This window comes from Colobus angolensis, unplaced genomic scaffold (assembly GCF_000951035.1).
Source record: "Colobus angolensis palliatus isolate OR3802 unplaced genomic scaffold, Cang.pa_1.0 Scaffold124, whole genome shotgun sequence".
Classification (NCBI taxonomy): Eukaryota; Metazoa; Chordata; class Mammalia; order Primates; family Cercopithecidae; genus Colobus; species Colobus angolensis.
Window position 1 is genome coordinate 1,381,670 of NW_012113586.1, and position 24,652 is coordinate 1,406,321.

At 38.5% G+C, this 24,652-nt stretch overlaps 1 protein-coding gene and 1 pseudogene across 3 annotated transcripts in view; both read left to right on the plus strand.

Moving 5' to 3' along the window:
- The window catches only part of WARS2 (tryptophanyl tRNA synthetase 2, mitochondrial), a 123,791-nt gene that overhangs the window by 61,701 nt on the left and 37,438 nt on the right, over positions 1-24,652 (plus strand). For 2 of the 3 annotated variants that reach the window (XM_011933055.1, XM_011933058.1), the window contains exon 2: positions 16,345-16,602. In XM_011933055.1, the coding sequence (XP_011788445.1) occupies positions 16,345-16,602 (258 nt within the window). The remainder of the gene's footprint in view (positions 1-16,344; positions 16,603-24,652) is intronic. The other variant, XM_011933056.1, reaches the window with a different exon arrangement.
- LOC105505368 lies at positions 3,936-7,914 on the plus strand (annotated as a pseudogene).

Below are 24,652 nucleotides of genomic sequence, written 5' to 3' on the forward strand. Positions count from 1 at the left end.
AACATGGCACAAGTATACATATGTAACAAACCTGCACGTTATGCACATGTACCCTAGAACTTAAAGTATAATAAAAAAAAAATTAAAAGTTATAATTGAAAGATTAAAAAATAAATAAATAAATAAATATATATATACTTTTATTTTAATAAAACAAATTATACTGCAGAAAAAAAGAACTAAAAATAATATTTGATGTTAATTAATTTTTTAGATTAATTCCCTTAATAAAAATAATGTCATTTTAAATGTATACATTATGCAGCTATGGTAAAACGTGAAGAATTGGTGATGCTGTCTACTAGTCCTGAAAAGCAAGAGTGCTTTGACAGGGTGCAATTCCTTGTGATAACGCATTCTCATATCATCCCTACATTAAGTTAGGTAGGCAAATAACTGTCTTACCTGGAACTTTGTGAATGTTTTGGTCAGTCAGAAAAAGTAGAGGAATTCCTAAGTTTGTACCCAGCCGGTCATTAGTGAATTTACTTCATTACAAATTCCCTTTACACTCTTACTCTTTGATTCACGCATCCCGCCAAATATACCCCTGCGTTGCTCTAACCACGGGGAATTCTAGTTCAAACTGGGCAGTTTATGGGAACTGCTTTTGTTGAAATGATTAAATAAAGAAATGCCTGTGAATTCTCCTCCCGAAGCACCGCCTGTTTTCTGTGTCATTTTGGTCTCATTAATCAGTGTTGCAGCCAGGCAGACACTGTGCTGTGTATTTTACTGTCCTCAGCACAGCAGCTTCTACGTCTCTGCTCCCAGGCCGACACATTGGGGAAAAAGAGAGAGGGAAACCATCAATCTTCCCAGTTGCACATGTCAGCAGTGATTCCTTCCCACTTCCTGTTGGCTGTCTCTCTCACCACCTGTGTTTAGAATTAGCACTGAAGCTGCTGCCCAGATGAATAAGAACCACTGTCCTTGTCACCTGCCCTGGTATGGGCCACCACTTCTCAATGAAACAAGTATATCAAGTAGTCAGTTATCTTTAGCATGAGCAGTGTAAGAGAATCACACACCCCTTAGAAGTTTATTATAACATAAAATTAAAATTTTAGGCCACATTCTAGTGAATCAAAGGGGTAAAAGCAAATAATTCCTTGCTATCTTCTCATAATCTCCCTCTGAAGTACATATGGCTGAAGTTGATCGACCTGCGTTCAAGTCGTGGCTCCACTATTTACTAGCTATGGATGACTCATTTAACTCTTCTGTGCCTCAGTTCCTTCATTCTTGTGAAACAAGTATGATAGTACCTCAGAGTTTTTATGAAGATCAAATGAGATAATACATTTATAGCTCTTGCTATAATGCTTCCCATGTAGTAAGCACTCAATAGATGTTAGCTATTATTACCATTAACCCCATTGTCCAAATAATAAAACTGAGTTTCAAAGAGGTTACATAATATGCGAAAGGCACTAGGAGGCATAGAAGGAATCTGAACCTAGCACTATCTGATCCTCAAAACTCATGTCCTTTAGATTACACTGCAGTTTCTATTTCAGTTTCATTTTACAAATAACTTAATATCTGAACTTAATAAATCATTTAACATTGTCTGTGTCTTAATTTCCCATTACTTAAAATGAAAATGGTAATAACCAACATTCCTGTTAGTATGAGACTCTTGTAGTTACATATCAAGTAATTCAATCAGACCATATGCCGATAAACTAGGCCTATTTTTCTTTTGAGACAGGATCTTGCTCTGTTGCCCAGGTTGGAGTATGATAGCACAATCATGACTCACTGCAGCCTCGATATCCAGGCTCAAGCAATCCTCCCACCTCAGCCTCCTGAGTAGCTGGTACTACAGACATGTGCCACCACGCCTGGCTAATTTACCTTTATTTTATTTTGTTTTGTTTTGTTTTATTTTATTTTATTTTATTTTTCTGGTAGAGACAAGGTCTCCCTATGTTGCCCAGGCTGGTTTCAAACTCCTGGCTCAAGTGATCCTATCACCTCGGCCTCCCAAAGTATTGGGATTACAGGTGTGAGCCACTGCATCTGGCCCAGGCTTATTTTTAAAATTTGGGACAGAGAAATGACATGCAGTTTTAAAAATGTTAAACAATACAAAAAAGTCAAAAAGGAAGTAATTACTCCCATTTCCTTGTATAACCACTAGTAAGTTAGGTATGTAGGCTGTCTTCCTTGTCAGCATGTATCTATTTAACAAATGTCTATATAGAACCTTCAGGGGAGTACTGTCATTCCTCCCATTTTACAGCTAAGGAAGTTCCCTGTTTTGCACAAGGAAGCACAGCTGGTGCACAAGAAGGCTGGCACTGGACTCACATGTTTGACTCTAGATTTGGGCTACTCACCTCCACCCTGTGCCAATTCTCAGTACTGAACAGGACCTACCTTCTTATTTATTCCATAGTATTTCATTATATAAAAATAAAACTATAACTTATTTACTATTTCCCCTACTGGTGGACATTAGTTACTTATAATTCTTTTTTTTTTCTTCTTCAACTTTAAAGCTCAAGGCTACATGTGCAGGATGTACAGATTTGTTACATAGGTAAATGTGTGCCACGGTGGTTTGCTACACAGATCATCCTGTCACCTAAGTATTAAGCCCAGCATCCATTAACTATTCTTCCTGATGCTCGCTCTCTCCAAGCTAACAGGCCTCAGTGTGTGGTGTTCCCCACCATGTGTCCTTGTGTTTTCATCATTCAGCTCCCACTTATAAGTGAGAACATGTGGTATTTGGTTTTCTGTTCCTGGATTAGTTTGCTGAGGATCATGTCTTCCAACTCCATCTGTGTCCCTGCAAAGGATATGATCTCATTCCTTTTTATGGCTACGTAGAATTCCATGGTGTATATGTACCAGTATAATTCTTTCATAATTAAATAATCAGGGGGAACACCAGATCTTCTTACATTCTTGTGTGAGTATTCCTATAGGAAAGATTTTCATACATTGAATGGTTGGGTCAAAATAAAACAAAATTTTGATCCCCAGAAATGGTCAGATTACTGAGAGCTTACTCTGCGCCAGGGTTATACTAATAAACTTGTCACAGTCCTCCTAACCACCCTACAAGATAGGTACTATTATTATCCCTATTTTGTACGTGTTCAATGCCACATAAGTAATTGGGCAAGTCTTGAATCCCGGCAGTGTGGCATTAGATTCTGCCTCTCAACGACGGTTTATAACCAAGCTAGTTATCACAATCATATTTTGGTGCTTGGTTTTGTCATTCTTCTAACTTACTATAAGGTTGAGTTAACAATCTGAGCTGACAGAAGGGTCTGAACTGATGCAAATGTGGTCTGTCTACCTGTAGTCTTATATCAGTCTATAGGTTAGATGAGAAAGGGAGCCATGATTAGCTGGAACATGAGACTTATTTGCTCTTGGAAGAGGTGAAATAACAGTCAAAGAAATTCCCTTTTTTGTAAACTATTTTATGCCAGGAAAATAACTTTAGAAATGTGTTTTCCTGTTCGTATTGTGGGTACTTTGTAAGAAATTCACACTGTCTCTCAAAGGTTCAGAACACTTGAGATAGTCATGGAATTATATCATACATTATGTATAAGAATTACTGGGCATCTCAGCTTCAGTTACCCAAGGCCACCTGATATTAGTCCAGGACTTGGCCAACCAACTGAGCTAACCATGAGACCCACATACAGTGCTTGACTGTTGAATCCACACTTTCTGGTAGGAAAGATCAGAATGCAGTAGGGAGTTTGCCAAGCAGGGACATGGGTAGAAATATATATCTATGCAGAGATAATTTTGTCTCCAATCCATTACAATTCTGATATTGAACACTCCTCAGTGGTATTACTTCCTTGGTGATGTCCAGGCTATATATGCTTTCTAAATCCCTGAGCCATAGAGATTTATGGAATTGGACTTTGCCAAGTAAGTCTACCTAGGCGTTGAAGATGGCGTGCCTACTTGTTGTCACAGGTGTCTTCTCTCACCAGCATAGAGGCTATGACCACAGCTTCATAATCTTCTGTCCTTCATGGCTGCCGCATGTAATATCCAAACTGCTGGGAGCCAAAGCGGCCTCTGCCCATACATGATTAAATCACTGCCTTAGAGATTTCATTATCTTGAAATGTAAATTACTAGCAAGTGAACTTACTCCTCATATTTTTCATCCTTTTATGTGTGTGTTTCAGTGTTTCCTAGCAGGTTGGCAGCTTTGGAAGATAATTATGTAGCAATTGTCTTAGAACAGTGGTGTCTCATTCATGGGCTCATGTTAGAATCACCTGGGGAGCTTTTAAAACTCCCATTGCTCACGCCAAATCCCAGACTGATTAAATCAGAATCTCTGGGGGTGGTGCCCAGGCATCAGTATTTTTTAAAGCTCCCAAGTGATTACAGTGCAGCCAAGATCGAGAACTGTTGGCTTAGAAGGGACCTTCTCTTTTTCATTCATAATGTTTTTATCTGTACCTCATTTTCTGCAGTTGAAGTGAATTTTAAGAATAGATTATTGGTGCCCAAAAACCTCGCTCAAACTTTAACATACATCAGAATCACTGGAGAGGCTTGTTAAAGCAGGGTTGCATAAATGTTCTCATTTCTTCTTCTCTGATAAGCCCCACTCTTAGAATTCTTGATTTAGTAAGTCTGGGTTGGAACCCAAGACTGCATTTTTAACAAGTTCCCAAGCCATGATGATACTGCTGGTACTGGGAACACACTTTGAGAGCCTCTGCTCTAATCCCTTCCTCTCACCTTCTTTCTGCTCTTTTCTTTTCCACCAGCGGTGACCGGGGCTGCTACCTCTGGCAGTCCATACAGTATTAGTGTTAGGAAAGGCAATGAATGCATAAGGATGTTTAACCTGTTACCCCACCTCAAAGTAATCATACAATTTAAAAAGAATTTACTGTATATGCAACTATAACTTCCTCTGCATGCATAATTGCTCCCCTTAAGTCCTTTTAATACAAAATCAAAGCCACCACTGAATAGATTTCTGGTGTCCAAAATGGACCTTGGATTCCGCCTTCCTACAGAAACAATTTTATGGATGCTGGTTAGGTACAGATGAAATCATTCTGTTAAAACCATTCTTCAAGAATATTATAGGCTCAAAGAGACTTTGATGGGCTGCTTCCCATTTAAAGAATTCAGTTTCTGAGTTTCAAAGAACCAGTTTTTAAACAAACTCTTAGAATATAACTTAACAATTGACTGCAACTGAAACATTTGGCTTATTTTGTTTATAGTTATTTTACCCTTTACATTTGGAGCTAAAGTATGGGAGAAAGGATTTGTCATGATTCAGTTAACATTTATTAGGGGACCACAATGTACCTGGCACTGTGCTATTTACTGGGTATACAAAGAGGGAAAAGATAGCCCCTGTCCTAGAAGAGCTCATATTCTAGGCGGGAAAATAAATCTATGGAGCAAATAAAAAAAAAATTACCAAGTTACCAATGTGATATGTGCAATAATGAAGAATTGATGAATGAGGCATCTTTTCTTCTGAGTGAGAGGAAGAGAGACATTGATGGTGTGTGTGGTGGAGCATGGAGCATGTGTGGGTGTGTTTAGTAAGAGGAAGGAACATGTTTAAGAGTCTTAGAATCAGGGAGAGATTGTTAGGGCCTAATAACCAAGGGGGGTTCCCCATGCAGAAAAGAGGGTAAAGGGCATTCTAGGATGATGGAAGAGTGTGAATGCAGAGGATAATACTCTACAGAAGAAAGGCAAGTAGTCAGCTGCGTTCCCCAGGAGGTGTGATTGGAGAATGACTGGGAAGGGCATTGACCACCCCACAAAGTCAGAGTCTTATCTCAGAGGGAGAAATGAGAAGAGTTATGCTAAGTCAGCATATGTGATATTTGCACCTCTAGCCCATATTTTACTATCTTTCTTCTCCTGTATATTCCCCAATATCGTGAGGAAGACAGTTTCAATTTCAACAAAATATGAATACTTTGAAAATGTCTGAAATTGGTTTTCAGACTGCGCTCTGAGAAGCCCCCTTGTGCTTGTCTGGGGTGAGGTCAAAAGAGCAGTCGGGACCCACCAGAGCTCCCCCACTGACTCTGCTATTATCCGTCTACCTCTCAAGCTTTTCTTTGGAAAATTCCACTTATTAGGCACATCTAAGAATATTATCTTTGAAAAAGGGTATGCAATTAGAAAAGTTTTAAAACCAATGTAATTTAATCCTCACATGTTTTGTAACAGTCTGACAACTTGGTGTGGATAGCCACATCTCTCAGCTGCTGGCCAAAGGATAAATGTTCTCAGATAATTAGCTGAAGAGGGGAATCAGGCAGGTGTCGATATGGATGTGTGAGCAGTGATAATTGTTGGTATGATAAGCATTTAGTTGGCCACAAGAGATAATGACAATATCATATACCCCCGGAATGAACACTTGAAAATCAATGTTAGTGGCCGGGTGCGGTGGCTCAAGCCTGTAATCCCAGCACTTTGGGAGGCCGAGACGGGCGGATCATGAGGTCAGGAGATCGAGACCATCCTGGCTAACACGGTGAAACCCCGTCTCTACTAAAAATACAAAAAATTAGCCGGGCGAGGTGGCCGGCGCCTGTGGTCCCAGCTAATCGGGAGGCTGAGGCAGGAGAATGGCATGAACCTGGGAGGCGGAGGTTGCAGTGAGCTGAGATCCAGCCACTGTACTCCAGCCTGGGCGACAGAGCAAGACTCCGTCTAAAAAAAAAAAAAAAAAAAAAATCAATGTTAGAATTTTCTTATGAAGGCCAGGTGCAATTGCTCACAGCTGTCATCCCAGCACTTTGGGAGGCCAAGGCAACAGGATCACTTAAGGCTAGGAGTTTGAGACCAACCTGGCCAAGACAGCAAGACCCTGCCTCTACAAGAAATTTAAAAAATTAGCCAGAGTATGCGCCAGGCTGCCTTGCCTGGGCACTGATACCTGAATGCTGAGCGCGAGCCCACGGAGGTGAGCCCTTTAACTAAGGTAAAGCTGATCAACAAACTGATTGAGTGAGAGGTCCAGCTTGGGGTGGCCAATAAGATGTCCTAGCACTCCTAGTAAAAGGACAGCACCTGAATCTTCCTGGGAGGGCTTCCTTATGAGCTGACTGAAGGGAACATCATCTGTGTGTTCTCACAATATGGGGAGATTGTTAACATTAATCTCATGTGGGACAAGAAGACTGGGAAATCCAAAGGATTCTATTTCCTCTGCTATGAAGACCAGAGGAGCATAATTCTGGCTGTTGACAATTTTATTGGGATCAAGATCAAAGGAAGAACTATCTGAGTGGATCATGTGTCTAACTACCGGGTTCCTAGGACTTAGAAGAAATGGATGATGTGACCAAAGAGCTCCAGGAGAAGGGCTGTGGGGCTCGTACCCCCTTACCAAGTTTGTCTGAGAGCTCTGAAGATGAAAAACCAACAAAAAAGCGCAAAAAAAGACAAAAAGAAAAGAAAGGAAATAAAAAGAGAAAACTGACCGGGAGGTACAGGCAGAGAAACCATCCTCTTCGTCACCCAGAAGCAAGACAGTACAGGAAAAGGATGACCCTGGCCCTAAGAAGCACAGCAGCAAGAACTCGGAGAGAGCTCAGAAGTCAGTGCCCAGGGAGGGGCGGAAACTCCCCAAGGCCAGGACTGCCTACTCTGGTGGGGCGGAGAACCTAGAGAGGGAGCTGGAGAAGGAGAAACCAAGCACAAGCACAGGTCCTCAAGCAGGAGGGAGGCAAGAGAAGAAAAGACCAGGGATAAGGACAGAGGGAGGAGCTCAGACACACTTTCTAGCCCGTACAACGGGCGTTCTGAAGGGCGTAGTCATAGAAGTCGAAGTAGGAGCCGAGATAAATCCATAGGCTTGAAAGGGCCCGGAGCTGCCGGGAGCGGGAGTCTTCGAATCCCAGTGACTGTAGGCGTCACTGAAGACTGTTAAGCTGCTCAGTAGATTTGGAAATAATTATGTTTTCTAAATGCAGTCAAGTTCAGTTGGGTTGTTACTATTTTTGTATCTAAAACTCCTGGGGCTGGATTCTTTTAACCTCTTGAGTATTAGAGTCATTGAGAGGGCTGCAGTTTCAACAGCTACATATCCTGGATATTCTTCCTACCATTCATTGTCCCTGAACCAGAGTATGTGTCCTGAATTTTGGTTCATAAATATGGCTCTTGAACCTGTAGACCCCAGTTAAAGATGGAATTTTCAGGAAAGGGAAAATACCAGATAATTCTAGAATTCTAGTTTTGTGTTTGATATTTAGAGCTCAGCATCGTGGGACCTTTCCAGTTACTAAGTTTGGACAGCTTGATGTGAATGAATGGGACAGGATTTTTAACATCAACCAGCTCCATGCCCAAAACCGCCTGTTTAAAAACATGTTTAATATCTTTTCTTTTTCATTACAACTTTTTTGCTTGATAGGCCTCTTTCCAAATTTTTCCTTGCAATGTATTTATTATTTATTTGTACTGAGGTGAAATTCACATAACATAAAGTTAACCATTTTAAAGGGAACAATTCAGTGACATTTGGTACTGAACATCCACAATGTTGTGTAACCGTCACCTCTGTCTAGTTCCAAAACATTTTTTATCATCCCAAAATGAAACCCTGTACCCATTAAACAAGAACTCTCCATTTCCTCCCTCCTCCCTGTCCCTAGCAACCACCAATTGACTTCCTGTTTATGGGTTTGCCTATTCTGAATATTTCATATAAATTTAATTATACACACACAAAAAATTAGCCGACGTAGTTGTGTATTCGTCTAGTACCAGCTACTTGGGAGGGTGGGCGAACTGTTTGAGCCTAGGGGTTTGAGGCTGCAGTGAGCTCTGATCATCCACAGTACTCCAGCCAGGGCAACAGAGAGACACCCTGTCTCAAAAAAAAAAAAAAAAAAAAAAAAATTCTTATGAGGAAAAACTTTTTAAAACATTTTATATCATTTTTTTTACTTTTAAAACTGTAGTGCTTCTTGATCTATTACCTGTACTTACTGTCCTGTTCAAGATAAAAATATGCTGTGTTAGTATGTTACAGCAAAAATATGACACTTGCTGATTTGGTTTAGCAAGTAGTGTTATTAGGAATTAAAATATTTTGCACTGCATTTAATTTTCTAATTATTTATGTCATGTTTAGATAATTGTTAATTTAGTTTTAATCATCTTTCTAAGAAAAAAAAGGACTTGCCTCCTTATTCTTTACTTCCGTATAAACTTTGCATTTAAATATAGATTAACTGCCCTGAGGTGATGATGTAATCCTTCCTGGGAGCCAAAGCTTCGTGACTTTATATTTCATCGTTTCTGTCTGCTGGGGAGACAGAAAAAAAGACCTGAAGAAAATAGCCCAAAGAGATGTTTAGGTACAAAAGAAATAGCTACAGGAGAAAAGAACAGTATAAAATTAAAAACCTGGTGTCTTAGTTCACTCATACTGCTATAACAAAATACTACAGACTGGGTAATTTATGTAGAACAGATATTTATTTCTTACAGTTCTGGAGGCTAGGAAGGCCTCAAGAGCGAGGCACCAGCTTTGGTGTGTGGTGAGGGCCGCTCTCTGCTTTCAAGATGGCACCTTGTTGCTGCATCCTCCAGCAAGGAGGAATGCTGTGTCCTTACATGGAAAGGGTGGAAGGACAAAACAGTGTATACTTTCTCTAAAGCTTTCCTTTTTTTTTTTTTTTTTTTAAGAGATGGAGTTGCGCTCTGTCACCCTGGCTGGAGAGCAATGGTGCTATCTCAGCTCATTGCAACCTCTGTCTCCTGGGTTCAAGTGATTCTCCTGTCTCAGCTTCCCAAGCAGCTGGGACTATAGGCATCTGCCACTACACTTGGCTAATTTTTGTATTTTTAGTAAAGACGGGGTTTCACCATTTTGGCCAGGTTGGTCTGGAACTCCTGACCTCAGGTGATCCACCCGCCTTGGCCTCCCAAAGTGCTGGAATTGCAGATGTGAGCCACCACGCCCAGCCTGAAGCTTCTTTTATAAGGGCATTAATCCATCCATGAGACAGAACCCTCATGACTTAACCACTTCCTAAAAGGCCCCACCTTTTAATACTACTACAGTGGGGTTTTCCAATTTGATTTTTGAGTGGGGGTCACACGTTCAAAACATGGCATCTGGGGAAGAACATTATGTGGTGTGGTGGGCAGGGCACTGGAGTTCTGAATTCTGGCCCCAGCTGTGCCACTAGTTGTGTGCCCTTGGCCTTTTGATTAACATCTCCATGGTACACTTTCCCCTTCTGAGAAGTGTGTTGGGGAGAGGGGTTGGGTGGCAGTGGGAAGCTTGAAGCCAAGAAGTTCTAAATTGCATGCAGTTCAATGTGATGGAAGGAATGTAGAACTTGGAGTCCAGTGGCAAGAGCTGAGATCCAGATCTGACTCACCTGCCTGTGACTTTATGCAGGTTATTTAACTTTGCAGTGTCCTTCCCTAAAAAATGATGCCTGTGATTCCTACCTTCACTACATGAGATGAAGTACATGAAAGGGCCAGGGCATGTTTCTGATAGCTAAATTTCATCACGAGAAGGAAAATACATCTGCAAAAGCATTCCATTATATGACAGAAGGATGGTAGGTACAGTGCATGTAAGGAAAATAGATGCATAACTCTTGAAATTTGAAAATGGCTTAAATAAGCCTGTGGGGAATATTTTTTAAGCATTAAGTTGATTCTTTTAAACTGTTTTACTGAACTGACAATACATATTAAGTGCTTATCATTTATGCCCTTTAGGCGCTCACAGTCTAACTGATTAGTCACTCCTTTTTCTTTCTTTTAAAAAATAATTTTCCTTCAGTTTTACTTGTTGGCCTACATATTTTTTCTTACGTGGAGGTGATATAGGACCTTCTTTCTCTTATACTGAATTAATATTTACTCTATTGATTCCCAGGTCTGAGCATCTGGTTTTAGTTCTAAGCAGAAATGAACCCATTTTTCTTGGTGCTGAGTGAGCACTTCTTGACAGACCAGGACTCTCCAGTGCTTTCTGGAGGAAAGAGCTGACTATAGCAGAACAATGCTGAGGCACTGCCAAACCTTCAGAGGAGCACCTGGCTCCTCCCAGCCAGTGTCACCCCTGGTCTTCTCTGTTTCAGCTCTTCAATCCTTAATTGACAGTAGAGGCATTTTCAAGAAAATGCTGAAGATAATTTCAGGAACTTAGGATTGAAATAGTAGGGCAATGTAAATGATAGAATCGAGAAACACTAACAGAGCTAAGGAGTGAGAGCTTTAAACAGTATTTCTAAATTTATATACAATTAGAAGAATAAATAGACTTATAGAAAGAGATTTTCATCCCAATTAGCTGGGTAATGTTATTGAATACTTTTTTATTATAATCTGTGATAAAATGCCGTTTATGTAACCAATAAGACATAGTGTGGCCGTTGAGCCAAGTTTGTGGTTTACCTTTGACTGTAGTTAAAACAAGTGTGATCAATGAACAGTTGGTGTTACAGCTGGATACAAGCAGGACTTTGTAAGAAGAGTCTTGAAATCTTTAGTTGAAGTCTTCTCACCACTGTACTGAAGCTGAAAGTGTTTCAAAGCTAGTAGGTAGCCTTCTTTAGATGTATCTTATTCAGTTGAAATTAAAGACGGAAGCTCTCCTAATCACAAAAATTCTTTTGCCATAATTAATAACTTGGGATTTTTCAATTGCTTTTGAGTACAGTAAGAAAATTAAGGAAATTACACATTTTGGATGTGCTCAGTACCTTACAACAGGAATAGTTTCAGCTATGTCTGTCAAAATGATAAGTATGCTCTGCCTTTGATTTGAATACCCACTGTCTCTTCTGGTATATATCAAATCCCAGAGCTGAAGCTCCCCAGGGATATGGTACTGCTGGTTCTGTTATAAAAATGAGTCAATAAATGTATAGGCTGGAAGTGGCATTTACCAAGGAAATATGCCTGAAATGAAATGAAGACCTACTTTCTAATGTGCTTCTTTTTTAATCCTCTGCTTACTGTGATGGAATCGTAGGTTGATGCTCCAGGCTTCCCCTTGAATGAATGCCTGTGGGCTAGGCTAGAAGCTGTTTTCTTTGTGGTTTGTCTCCTGTCCAACCCCATGGGAAGCCCAAGCTCCTTTCGTTTTCATTCTTTTCTAACTCTAGTGCTTTTGAACACAGAACCTCCATCCTCCCACCACCCAAACTCCACATTCCAACCCCGTGATTTCATGGTACCCGGCATGTCTCCCCTGCCATGCCGTCAAGCCGCCTGCTGACTCTTGCAGAGGGAACAGACGGGAACATAAACTCACTGCAGAAGAGCAGGACACTCTCTGTATATTTTTAAGACCAGGTATCCGGTTCCCATTTAGAGGCTGTGTTTTTTTAATAGTGCCTTGAAAACTGAACAGAACACTTCTTGTTGGTCTCGTTGCTCGATAATATCATTCACTCTGCGCAAATGTATAGAGGGAACTAGAGAATGAAAAAGATGTATTAGACCATTTCTAGCCCATTCCCACTGGTCACAATACTTTTTTCCCACAGTCTCTTCTCTGGTGCTTTTCTCTTCTAGTTTTCTCAAAGATTTGTTTCCTCCATTTCTCCTGGGGAATAATTTCTGAGTTTGAAGATGGAGAAATATATGTGAAAATATTCCTATTTTTTGCAGCTTAAAATTCTTAGTCTTTATAACCCTTTACATTACCATAAACAGTCCCTTATCTTCCTAGGTCAAGTGTTTCAGGATGGTATTTTTTTCCTTTCCATTTATTAACTTCAGAGTTTGTTTTTCTGCTTTGCTTTCTCCCTTCATCAATCAGTCCCTAAAGCCCATTAATCATTTCTTACTGCACTGACAATTCCTTTGCTTATTCCCATATCAGGAATCCAGAGCTGTTTAAGGTCCCTAGGTCCTGGAGGAAGCCTCAATAATAGGTACTCATTCTATGCTAACTTCTCTCTCTGTCTCAATTCTCAAGTAGGAATTATTTTTAAAATACTGTTTCTAGATTATGATCTGGGGATTTCATCACTTGAAAGCCTTTTATGTGTGTGTTTGTGATTTTGAGTGTAAGATTATATTTGTTCTCAATTACCTGAAGGATATTTTTCATATCCTCAAAGCCAGAAATCATTTGGGTCTCCTCTTGAGTTCTTGGATCAAGCACAATTCTGGACCATGGAACTATGATGTAGCATTCTGTTTTAGGGCTGCCATCTTAGGAGTTGAGAGGAAAATAGACTCTATTTGTAGGATGTGGAATACTTGGGGAAAAGGTAGTGCCAAATTTAAGTAGCCTTGGCACTCACATATCAAAAGTAGATTAGCTCTCAGGAGCTAGCATTAGGTATAAAAAAGACTTCACATGGCTCGTGGCTTCCTGGATTGGAGGACTCAATATTATAAAGATGTCAGTTCTCCCCGAAACAATCTTTAGATGCAGTGTGATCCCAGTCAGCAACGTCAACCAACACTTGCAGCTTCTAATCTGATCTGAAAAGAAGAAGAAAAAAATGAACAGGTTTTTTTATTTTTTTCCTCTTGGGACTTGACAAGATGATTCTAAAATATATTGATACATATAAAGGGCCAAGGATGAATAAAGTACTCTTGAAGAAAAAGAAGGTGGAAAGCCTTGCTTTAGTAGGTCCCAAGATGTATTTTTAAAAAGCAATGTGATACTGACACAGTTACAGACAGATAGACTAATGAGTCAGAATTGAAAGACCAGACCCTTACCAGATTCTTCTTACAGGGATCCTTGATTTATGATGGCAATGGCATTTCAAAGCAATGGGAAGAGACAGTCTTTTCAATAAATGGTGCTAGAATAATCAGATATTCATACAGGAAAAAAAGAAGAAATTAGATGTTTACCTCACACCATATGCAAAAAACTCCAGATGGATACAGACCTAAATGTGAAGAGTAAAGATAAAACTTTAAAGCGCACACATACACACACACACACACATTGTATATATGCGTGTGTGTGTCTAGCTATATGTATATAGCCACATATGCACACACCACACACACACACACGCATGCACCTTCATAACTTCAGGGTATTGAAAGATTTCTTCTATGATACAATAATCTGTTATCAGAAGTTATGTATTTGATTTATAAAATTAAGTACTTGTCTTTATCAAAAGATAAGATAAAGAGAAGACAGCCATACAGTAAGACAATATTTGCTCTACATGTAATTGAAGAATATTAGCATCTAGAATATGTACAGATTCTTAAATCAATAAAAGACAATCCAATCTGAGAAAAACAGGCAAAATAATTTAAATAGGCTTTTCATAGAAGAGGAGGTAAAAATAGCTAGTAATCATAAAAAGAGTCCCCAACTTCTTTAATAATCAAAGAGAAGTAAACCATAATGAGATTCTACCTCATTTCCATCGGATTAGCTAAAAATAAAAAGATTGCTAATACCAAGTGTTGATGAGGATATGGAACAACAGGAACTTGGTAGAAAGTGCATAATGTTACATACTTAGGAATAGTTCACCACATTGAAGTACTACAGTTGAAGATACATATATATACCTTATGACTCAGCAATTCTGCTCCTAGATATATACACTAGAGAATCTTGGCTCACTAAGATACCTGTATAATAATGGTCTTTTTTGTCCCCGTAATTTTTTATTTTGCAAATTTTTAAACTGACTGAAAAATTGCAAAATTAATACAACGAATATGATAATGTCTTAATAGATGGTAGCTAAGCAAAGCGTAGTAGCTAGTAGAGAGAACATACATGGGCTTTGAAGTCAGTGATATATGGCTTGAAACTTCAACTCCACCACTTACTAGCTGTGTGACCATGGGCAAGCTAGTGAAATCTGTGAGACTCATGTCTCTTATCTATAAACTGGAGGTAATAATATGGCTGCCATATTAGGTATTATAAGGATTAAATGCATTAATATATGTAAAACACTGGGCATAAATGCTTGCAACATAGTAGTTGTTCAGTAAATTATTGCTGCTTTTGTTGTTTTGTTTTGGTGGTGGTTAAAAATGATAATGATGCATTTTATTTTCTTAGGGTCTTTTAGTTACAGCATATTACTGATACATACTCATTTTTGGTTTTTCATGATGGAATGTATTACAAAGTAATTCAGGGAGAAAATAGCAATTTTTTTTACTTTGTATTGCATTTTTTTTCTTTTCATTTTCCTATTATAACTTCAACATTAGGAAGTACAAACCAAAGGGAAAATATGACCAGGGTGCAAATGTTTTTTATAATTTAAATAATTATATAGAATTAAAATTTCCTTTTGAAGAATTGAAAACCTAAATATGATTTTATTAAAAGTAAAAGGAAACCAATGCATAGAAAATTTAAATAACCTTATTAAGAAGTAATATTAGAAATAGAATATATGTTTTCTAATTTCTAGCCCAAAATCTCATACACTAAATTATAATATCAACAATATAAACAAAAATCTTAAGGCAATAGCAGTAGCCTTTAGCGCTAATGCTAAGGCCTTCATTTCCTTAACTACAAAATAAATTAAATCACATGAAAAACTCTCAAGGCCCCTTTAATCTCCAGTGAAATTTGATTCTATGTCTGAAGGCCTCCTCATTGACCACCAAACCTCAGTTACCTTTTCCTTTTGGGAATTCCTCTCTGAACCCTATTCTGTATCATTCCAAACTGGTCATGATCATGTTACCACGTTATACCTTTACTTGTCTTTTCATAAACAATATCGTCTATCTCCTATTAGATCACATTCTCTTGGGGATGCAGATCTTTTCCTTTTATTTCTTTCTTTCTTTCTTTTTTTTTTTTTGAGACGGGGTCTCGCTCTGTTGCCTAGGCTAAAGTGCAATGGCATGATCTTGGTTCACTGCAGCCTCCACCTCCCAGGTTCAAAATTCTCCCACTTCAGCCTCCCAAGTAGCTGGAATTATAGGCGCACCACCACGCCCAGGTAATTTTGTATTTTTAGTAGAGACGGGGTTTCACCATGTTGGCCAGGCTGGTTCCATATTCCTGACCTCAAGTGATCCACCCTCCTTGGCCTCGCAAAGTGTTGGGATTACGGGCATGAGCCACTACGCCTGGCTGCATATCTTTTCTTATGTGTCTTTACATTTGTACATGTTTGAGTGCAAAAACATTTTTAATATCGATTTTTTTTTTGTTTTTTGTCCCTAGTAGCACCTAGCATAGTGATTTACAGAGTAGGCCCAAAATAAAGAGATGATGATGACTGTCAGATTGTAGTTTACAAAAATATAACTAGCTCCCATAGCTATGATAACATGGGCATAGGATTCATGGGATTCTGTCTCAAAAGCAAATATGTTTGTTTTCCTTTGTTCCAGAAAGACAGCAAGAAGCGAATATTTTCTGGCATTCAACCTACAGGAATCCTCCACCTGGGCAATTACCTGGGAGCCATTGAGAACTGGGTGAGGTTACAGGATGAATATGACTCTGTATTATACAGCATTGTTGACCTACACTCCATTACTGTCCCCCAAGACCCAGCTGTCCTTCGGCAGAGCATCCTGGACATGACTGCTGTTCTTCTTGCCTGCGGCATAAACCCGGAAAAAAGCATCCTTTTCCAACAGTCTCAGGTCAGCTTCTCAGATTAGAACTGAGAAAACTTTTATTTGCAGATTATTTGAGGAAAAAATGTTGAATGATTCACACAGCCCCTGCTTGTGATTTTTAAAAAGTGTTTGAAGGTGACTTTTTCAAATGTGATTTTTTTCATCTTAATGTTTTACTTGTGTTTATATCATTAACTATCATTATATTGTAAGAGTATTTTTCAGCTTTTCCTCTACTGTATTTGGTAAGTTTATGAGGCTTCATATACCAAAGAGTTGTGTTTCATGAGTACTTCTAGCCCTGGTGTTGTTTTGCTATGCTGGGTTGCTTTCAAACTGATTATTTTGTGTTGTCGACTAATCTCCTTGTGATCAGGGATAGAAATTAGTGACCAATAGTTTTATGTAATTCCAGTGTTGCTTTATTAGATGTTGTATTTGGAAGGTCTGTTGGATAATTCCCACTGTTCATTCTTTGTATAATAGTTTTTGAGAAGATTTGATAGCACAAGTTGGGAAATTGGAAGACAAAGTTTCAGTGTCTTGTGTCTAAGCCAAGAAAGCCTTCATAGTAAAGCCAAAATATTTGACACATATCTTCGCTATGGATGAATCAGTTTATTCTTGGACAGACAGGTAGTCTGGTCTAGAGACAAGGCAATCAAGATACACCCTAGAAAAAGATAAAAATTCTAACTAGATCATGCCTTCATTATGTATCTGCTTTAACCTTAGGACAAAGCCCAGCCAAGGAATGGTATGTTATACATGCTATGGTATATGTTAACATGCATGCATATATGTAACCTTCTTTGATTGTACATTTCTATCATTATTTTTATATGTTTTGTTATACATAAAACTTAATGTAACGATTCTTACAGAGCAGACTGTTAAAAAATATGTGATAAATGAAAAGAGTATAATGATCCCTTGGCATCCAAAGAGTGTTGGTTCCAGGACCACCAAAGCTACCAAAATCTGCAGATGCTCAAGTTCCTTATATACAATGGAATCATGTTTGCATATAACCTACACATATTCTCTCGTATACTTTAAACCATCTCTACATTACTTGTAATAACCTAATACAATATAAATGCTATGTGAATAGTTGTTATACTGTATTGTTTTTTAATTTGTATTACTTTTCTATTGTGGTATTATTATTTTTTGATGCCTAAATACACACTAATTTCATATATATATATTAATCTTTTAAATGTTTAGAGATTAGGAGGGTGTATGTGCAGTTTTGTCACGTGGATATGTTGTGTAGTGGTGAAGTCTGAGCTTTTAGTGTCCCTGTCACCCGAATAGTGAACATTGTACTCAATAGGTGATTTTTCAACTAACATCCTCTTCCCCACTTTTGGAGTGTCTCTGTATGTCCATGTGTACCTATTGTTTAGTTCCCACTTATAAGTGAGAACATACAGTATTTGTTTTTCTGTTTCTGAATGATTTCACTTAGGGTAATGGCCTCTATTTCATGTTGTGCTCCATGTTGCTGCAAAAGACATGATTTCATTCCTTGTTATGACTGTGTAATATTCCATAGTGTATATATAGTGGTGCTGTTATTTTTTATTTGTTGTTTTTTCCTAATATTTTCAATCTGCTGTTTGGTTGAGTCCATGGATGCAGAACACACAAATTCAGAGGGCCAACTGTATGTTTAAAAAATAAATGCAGTTATCAACTTTGTTGCCAGCTTGGAGATAATTTGATAAAATAATAGAATCTGATCATTAAAAGGACCATAAAGGCAATTTACCTCAACTTCATTCCTTATAGTTGGTCAGGAAGGCTTTACTTGGACGTGACTTTTCAAATTCAGTGTTGGACAAATCCAGTTACTATAAAATAATTGCTTTTATTGACTGAATATCTACCTCCATGTAATTTCCATTCGTTCATTTAATTTCTGCTCTGTAAAAAACACAATAAATCAACTCTGCTTCCACACAACTGCTCTTCAAATACTTGGAAAGACATTTATTATGTACCATTTGTATCTTACTCTGTAGGTCCTAACCGTATAGGTCTTTCCTTCTACAAACTAGCTGTCCCAAGGTCTCTCGCCTTCTTGGTCATCCTGTCTCAAAAGCACTCTCACCTTCTTTCTGAAAAGAACATGCCTCAAGCTTCGTATCCATTGCCAGAGTTGGAGAGCTGTTCATCATTAGAGCCACTTTTTGAGTCACCTAATGCATTTTGCAAAGCACATCATCTTCACTTCATCTAAGCTGTTTTTAATACAAGCTGGCTTTTGATCCTTATCAGATACTATTTCTAAAAATCATATTCCCGGCCACAAGTACCTATTTCCATACTTCTTGTGGATGAATGTCTAATCTCCACAAAGTAACCACTTGCCAGATTGCTTTTTAAAATGATCTTTAATATTAAAGACTTATTTACAACTACATCCTATACTTGCACTTTGAACTCAATCTCTCAGGAATGATTACCATATTATAATTGTTTTCTACTTTGTAAAGGATTTTAGCAGTGACCTTCATAAGCATCTAAAATTTGCAATAATTGAGATATTTTCTTCCATATGGTACTTTGTTGTTCAAAATAGCAATTGAAAAAGTAACCCACTATATGGGAGACTTTGTAAAGACTTCCCCATAAAGGAGGGACAAAATTCACCTTCTCTTAAAATGGAACCTAATGAGCTCATTGGGTCTAGGTCAGAGAGTGGAAGGGGCAGAGTTGACTGGTGTGTTCCTGTCTTCTCCTCATAGCTTTAATGCAGTTGTAAAGCTGTTTAATAATTCACCTCTTTGCCATCCCTCACTTCAGCTCCATTGTGGAGAATTTTGATAGTTTGCCAGCAAAATTTAAGGGAGGCACTCATCTTGCCTACGTTATACAATTTGTCTCACAAAGGCAATATGAAAAATTTCCTCAGGTGTCTTTGTAACCTAAGATAAACTTGGTTCTTAGCCATTTTGTTCTTTGACTCAGGCAACCAACCTTATTACAACTCTATGGATGGATGGATGAATGGATGGATGGGATATTTTATCAGGCTTTCTTTCCCCCTTTTTAAAAAAAATGTAATTTAATTTAAAAATGTTTTTAAAAATTTATAGCAATAGAGAGAATAGTATACTGTACCCCATCACTTATTAACATTTTGTTATTTATCTTACTGATGTTACTTTTCTTTTTTTTTTTTTCTTTTTTGAAATAGAGATAGGGTCTTGCTCTGTTGCCCAGCCTGGAGTGCAGTGGTGTGATCATAGCTCACTGCAGCTTCAAACTCCTGGGCTCAACATCCTCCTACATTAGCCTCCTGAGTAATAGCTGGGACTTCAGGTGTATTCCATCACATCTGGCCTTTTTTTTTTTTTTTTGAGAGATGGGTCTCACAACATTGCCCAGGCTGCTATCAAACTCCTGGGCTCAAGTGATCCTCCCAACTTGGCCTTCCAAAGTGTTGGGATTACAGGAATGAGCCACTGTGCCTAGTCAATGTTATTTTCTTTGTTGAAGTATTTCAAAGCAGATACTGCTTTCAGTATCTGGAAGCAGAAATGGCATTCCAATTCCTAAATATTTTAGTGTGCCACTATAAATTCAGGAAATTTTCTTACATAACCATAATACTGTAATGACACCTAACAATGATCATTCCATATTATCATCTAAAACCCAAATTACCCTGACTCTCCCAAAAATGTATTTTATAGTAGGCTTGTTTGAGTGAAGATCTACCAAGGTTCACATATTACATTTGATTATGGATCTTAAGTCTCTTTTCTTTATGCTTTTTGATTTGTTCATCAAACTTTATTTCCTGTAAAGTTAGTCCTGTGCTTAAAAATAATTAAAACTTTGATTTTTTATGCTTCTACTTTTTTTCTCACCTTTGATGTATTGATCAAGTTTTCTTTTGTTTTCTATAAAGTTAATTCTTTTGAACTTAAAAATCTTAGTTTTTTAGTTGCTTTCTCTTTACACTAATCTGTGTTAGCTGATGGTTAGTGACTATAAACTACTGTCTCACATAATTGATCATCACCATTTTCATTAATTTGAGTAGAAGCTGTGCTTATCTACTGCCCATGGATTACCTAGAAATGAACATTAGACATCAGCTCCATTAGAATGGCCATAATGCTTCAGTTTGTTCATGGATGCTGATGGAAAGGCCCTCCTCATGCCTTATCTTACAGCCATGAAGGCATGTATTGGCTTTTGCTTCTTAGAACCATTTTCAGGTAGAAGTATAAGTGAATAAACTAGTCTTCTGGAAACAGTTATTATCTTAACCACATGACCCCATTATTTACAGAGTTCTAGTAGGTGAAAAATCATCATGGCGATGACTTAGGTTTTGTAATACAAAAATCAATAATCAATAACTGTCTTTTTTTCTTTTTCATTTTCTTCTTTTTAACAGGCAATGCTAGGAAGAATTTTTTCTTTTTTATTTTAAATTGACAAATAAAATTGCATATATTTATGGTGTACAACATGATGCTTTGAAAGGTGTATACATTGCAAAATGGCTAAATCAAGCTATATAACATATCTATTACCTCACATACCTATCTTTAAGTGATTTTCAGATATACAATATATTATTAACTATGGTCACCATGTTGTACCAGAGATCTCTTGAACTTATTCCTCTTGTCTATCTGAAAGTTTGTGTCCTTTGACCAACATCTTCCCATTTCCTCTTGCCCCATTCTACTCTGCTTCTATGAGCTCGATTTTTTTAGATTTCACATATAAGTGAGCTTATGCAGTGTTTGTCTTTCTGTGCCTGGCTTATTTCACTTAGCAAAATGCCCTCTGGGTTCATCCACGTTGTCGTAACTGACAGGATTTCCTTTTTTAAGGCTGAATAGTATTCCATTGTGTGTATATACTGTATTTTCTTTTTCAGTTCATCTGTTGATGGACACTTAGGTTGATTCCATATTTTGGCTATTATGAATAGTGCTGCAATAAACATGAGAGTACAGATGTCTCTTTGACATACTGATTTTCTTTCCTTTGTATATATACCTATTAGAGGGATTGCTGATTTATATGGTAGTTCTGTTTTTACTTTTTTTGAGGAACCACCATACTGTTTTCCATAATGGCTGTACTAACTTTCTCACCAACAGTGTGCATGGGTTCCCTTTTCACCACATCTTTGCCAACACTTGTTATCTTGTTTTTTGTTTGTTTGTTTTTTTGAGACAGAATCTTGTTTTGTCAGTGGCACAATCTCGGCTTACTGCAACCTCTGCCTCCTGGGTTCAAGCAATTCTCGTGCCTCAGCCTCCCAAATAGTTGGGATTACAGGCACCTGCCACCAAGCTCGGCTCATTTTTGTATTTTTACTAGAGAGAGGGTTTCACCATGTTGGCCAGGCTGGTCTCGAACTCCTGACCTCAAGTGATCTGCCCACCTTAGCCTCCCAAAGCACTGGGATTACAGGTATGAGCCACCACACCTGGCTTGTTATCTTTTTAATAATAGTCATTCTAACAAGTATGAGGTGATCAATCTGTGTAGTCTCCAATAGAGGGGATGCTGAAAAGAAAATATCATATTTTCAGATCTATTTTTTAAAAACATGCTTATTAGGAGACTATTTATTTATTTATGACAGGCTCTCACTCTGTCACCCAGGTTGGAGTGCAGTGGTGGAGTGATAGCTCACTGCAGCCCCAAACTCCTGGGTTCCTCAAGCAGTCCTCTTGTCACAGCCTCCCGAAGTGCTGGGAGTACAGGTGTGAGCCACTGTGCCTGGCCAGAAAACTATTTTTAAATTTGTAAGGCTGGCTGGGCATGGTGGCTCACACCTGTAATACCAGCACTTTGGGAGGCTGAGGCAGGTAGTTCACTTGAGGTCAGGAGCTCCAGATCAGCCTGGGTAACAAGGCGAAACCCTGTCTCTACAAAAAATACAAAAATTAGCCAGGCGTGGCATTGCATGCCTGTGGTCCCAGCTACTTGGGAGGGAGGCTGAGGCAGGAGAATTGCGTGAACCCAGGAGGCAGAGGTGGAAGTGAGCGGAGATCACACCACTGCCCTCCAGCCTGGGCGACAGAGCAAGAACTTGTCTCAAAAAAGAAAACCACAATGTGTTAGTTTACCAAGCCATTTCACATATATGACTTCTCTCTTAATCATCAAAACAGTCACAGGAGTTAGATATTACTGTTATCTTTCACTAATGAATAAATTAAGGCATGAAGAGATTAAATAAATTGCAAATGTACTTAAAATGATCTTTGAGCAGTATCTCATACTTAGTAAATACTCAGCATATAGAACTTTTTCATTAGCTGCCTAAGGTCACCTAGCTCGTAGGTGGCAAAGCCAGGGCTTTTACAGTTTTCCCCTAAAGCACCACTTATGGAAGATGTACTCATGAGGCGGGAATCTTGTTCTGCCCCCTGCCTACGCACCCTACTCCAGCCCTCATGTCTGTGCCTCTGGAGATGCTGGTAGAGGGGAAGTGGGGAGTTGGAGCTGACCTCAAGGACCTCATTATTTCTTACCTGAACAATTAAATTACCCTTTCACTCCTGCCCTAGGCAGTTCATTCCCCACAATGCAGCCATAGTCACCTTTCTACTAAAAATACATCAGCATCTCTCTCCTGCCCTCAGGTAAAAATCTAAACCCAGTTTAGCTAGAAATCCCTTGAAAAATGAAGCCCCAGAGTACACTAGACCAGTGTTTCTTCTACTACACCACTAAGTTATGCAGACCTTTTACTATCAGTTTATTTTGTGCTTGGATGATCTGATTAACTTCTACCAATGACCCTTTAAAGCTGAAGCCAAAATACTTTCTTCAGGTTTAATTTTGAGAAGATTTGATAAATCAGTCCTTAACTTACAAAACAGATAAATTAGATATTATTTATCTACATTTTTAAAAGGCTTTTTGCTAGTTCCTTTATACTGGTAGGTTTATAGTGTACTTAAGCATTTAACTGATCATTAAATATGTAACAGAAAGGATAAGAATTTAGAAAACAATTTTATTTAATGTTTTGGGAGCCAATTCCAGTTACATTAGTTATACCCACCTCCCCATCACACAATTATTTACAAGTAAAATTAAGAATTTTTGAAATTATGAGTTAGAGAAAAATATTATTTTATGATGTGCTTTCTTCAGTTATATTCATTGTGTTAAGTCAATTACTTACAGCTAAATTATAAAGGCTATTTTTCTGTGTGCTATTGTTGAACATCAGAAAAAGTTCTAATAATGGCTTGAAATAGGGAAAGGATTTAGCTATGTTACAATGTTGACTTTTACCAGTAATTTTCATCTCCAATCCTTTGCATTCTTTCTCAGCAGTCTGACTGGAACAATTCAGACTTACTGAAGATTTTTCTCATTATTTTCTTTTTCTTTCTCTCCCACTGGCCTCTAGTCATGTGCTTCCCCTAAAATATGTTCACCATATGTGCGGAATTTTATAGACCCTCTCCGCTCAAAGGTGTGTGTGTGTGTTTGTGTGTGTGTGTGACAGAGAGTGAGAGAGAGAGACACGTCGTGGGAAGGGGATCGTGCCTATGTGTGTGTTTGGCAGAGGTTTCCATCCCCACGCCAGAGTCAATGGTCTTTTATTTCTAGCAAACCAGCAGGCCTGAGTGCAGATCCAATCTGAGTCCTACAGCTGTCTGGGGTATAGGCCTCTACATCTTTCACTGTTACTATGCAGATGAAAGATAAAAAGTGGAGGACCTAGCTCTAGGCACTGGATTTCTGCCAAGGCAAGGAGAAAAGGACAGTTGGGGCCACCAGATAATTGTGTTATGAGGGTCCAAAGAGACGAAGGAAAAGTGAGGGAGGAGAGGGGGATTTGCATCTCTGGAATGTGGGCTCATTCTCTAATTAGAGTTATGTTATTTCCCAGGAAACAAAAATCAATAATGATAAAAGAAGAGAGACGATAGAGGAATTGGTTTCTGAATGATGGCCAAAGTAACTGACTACATAAATCTTGGCTTACTGTACATAAATAAAAGTTATACCTCACCAATTGTCCCTTGTCTTAGAGGTATAAAACCAAGGCCTTAAACTGGACAGA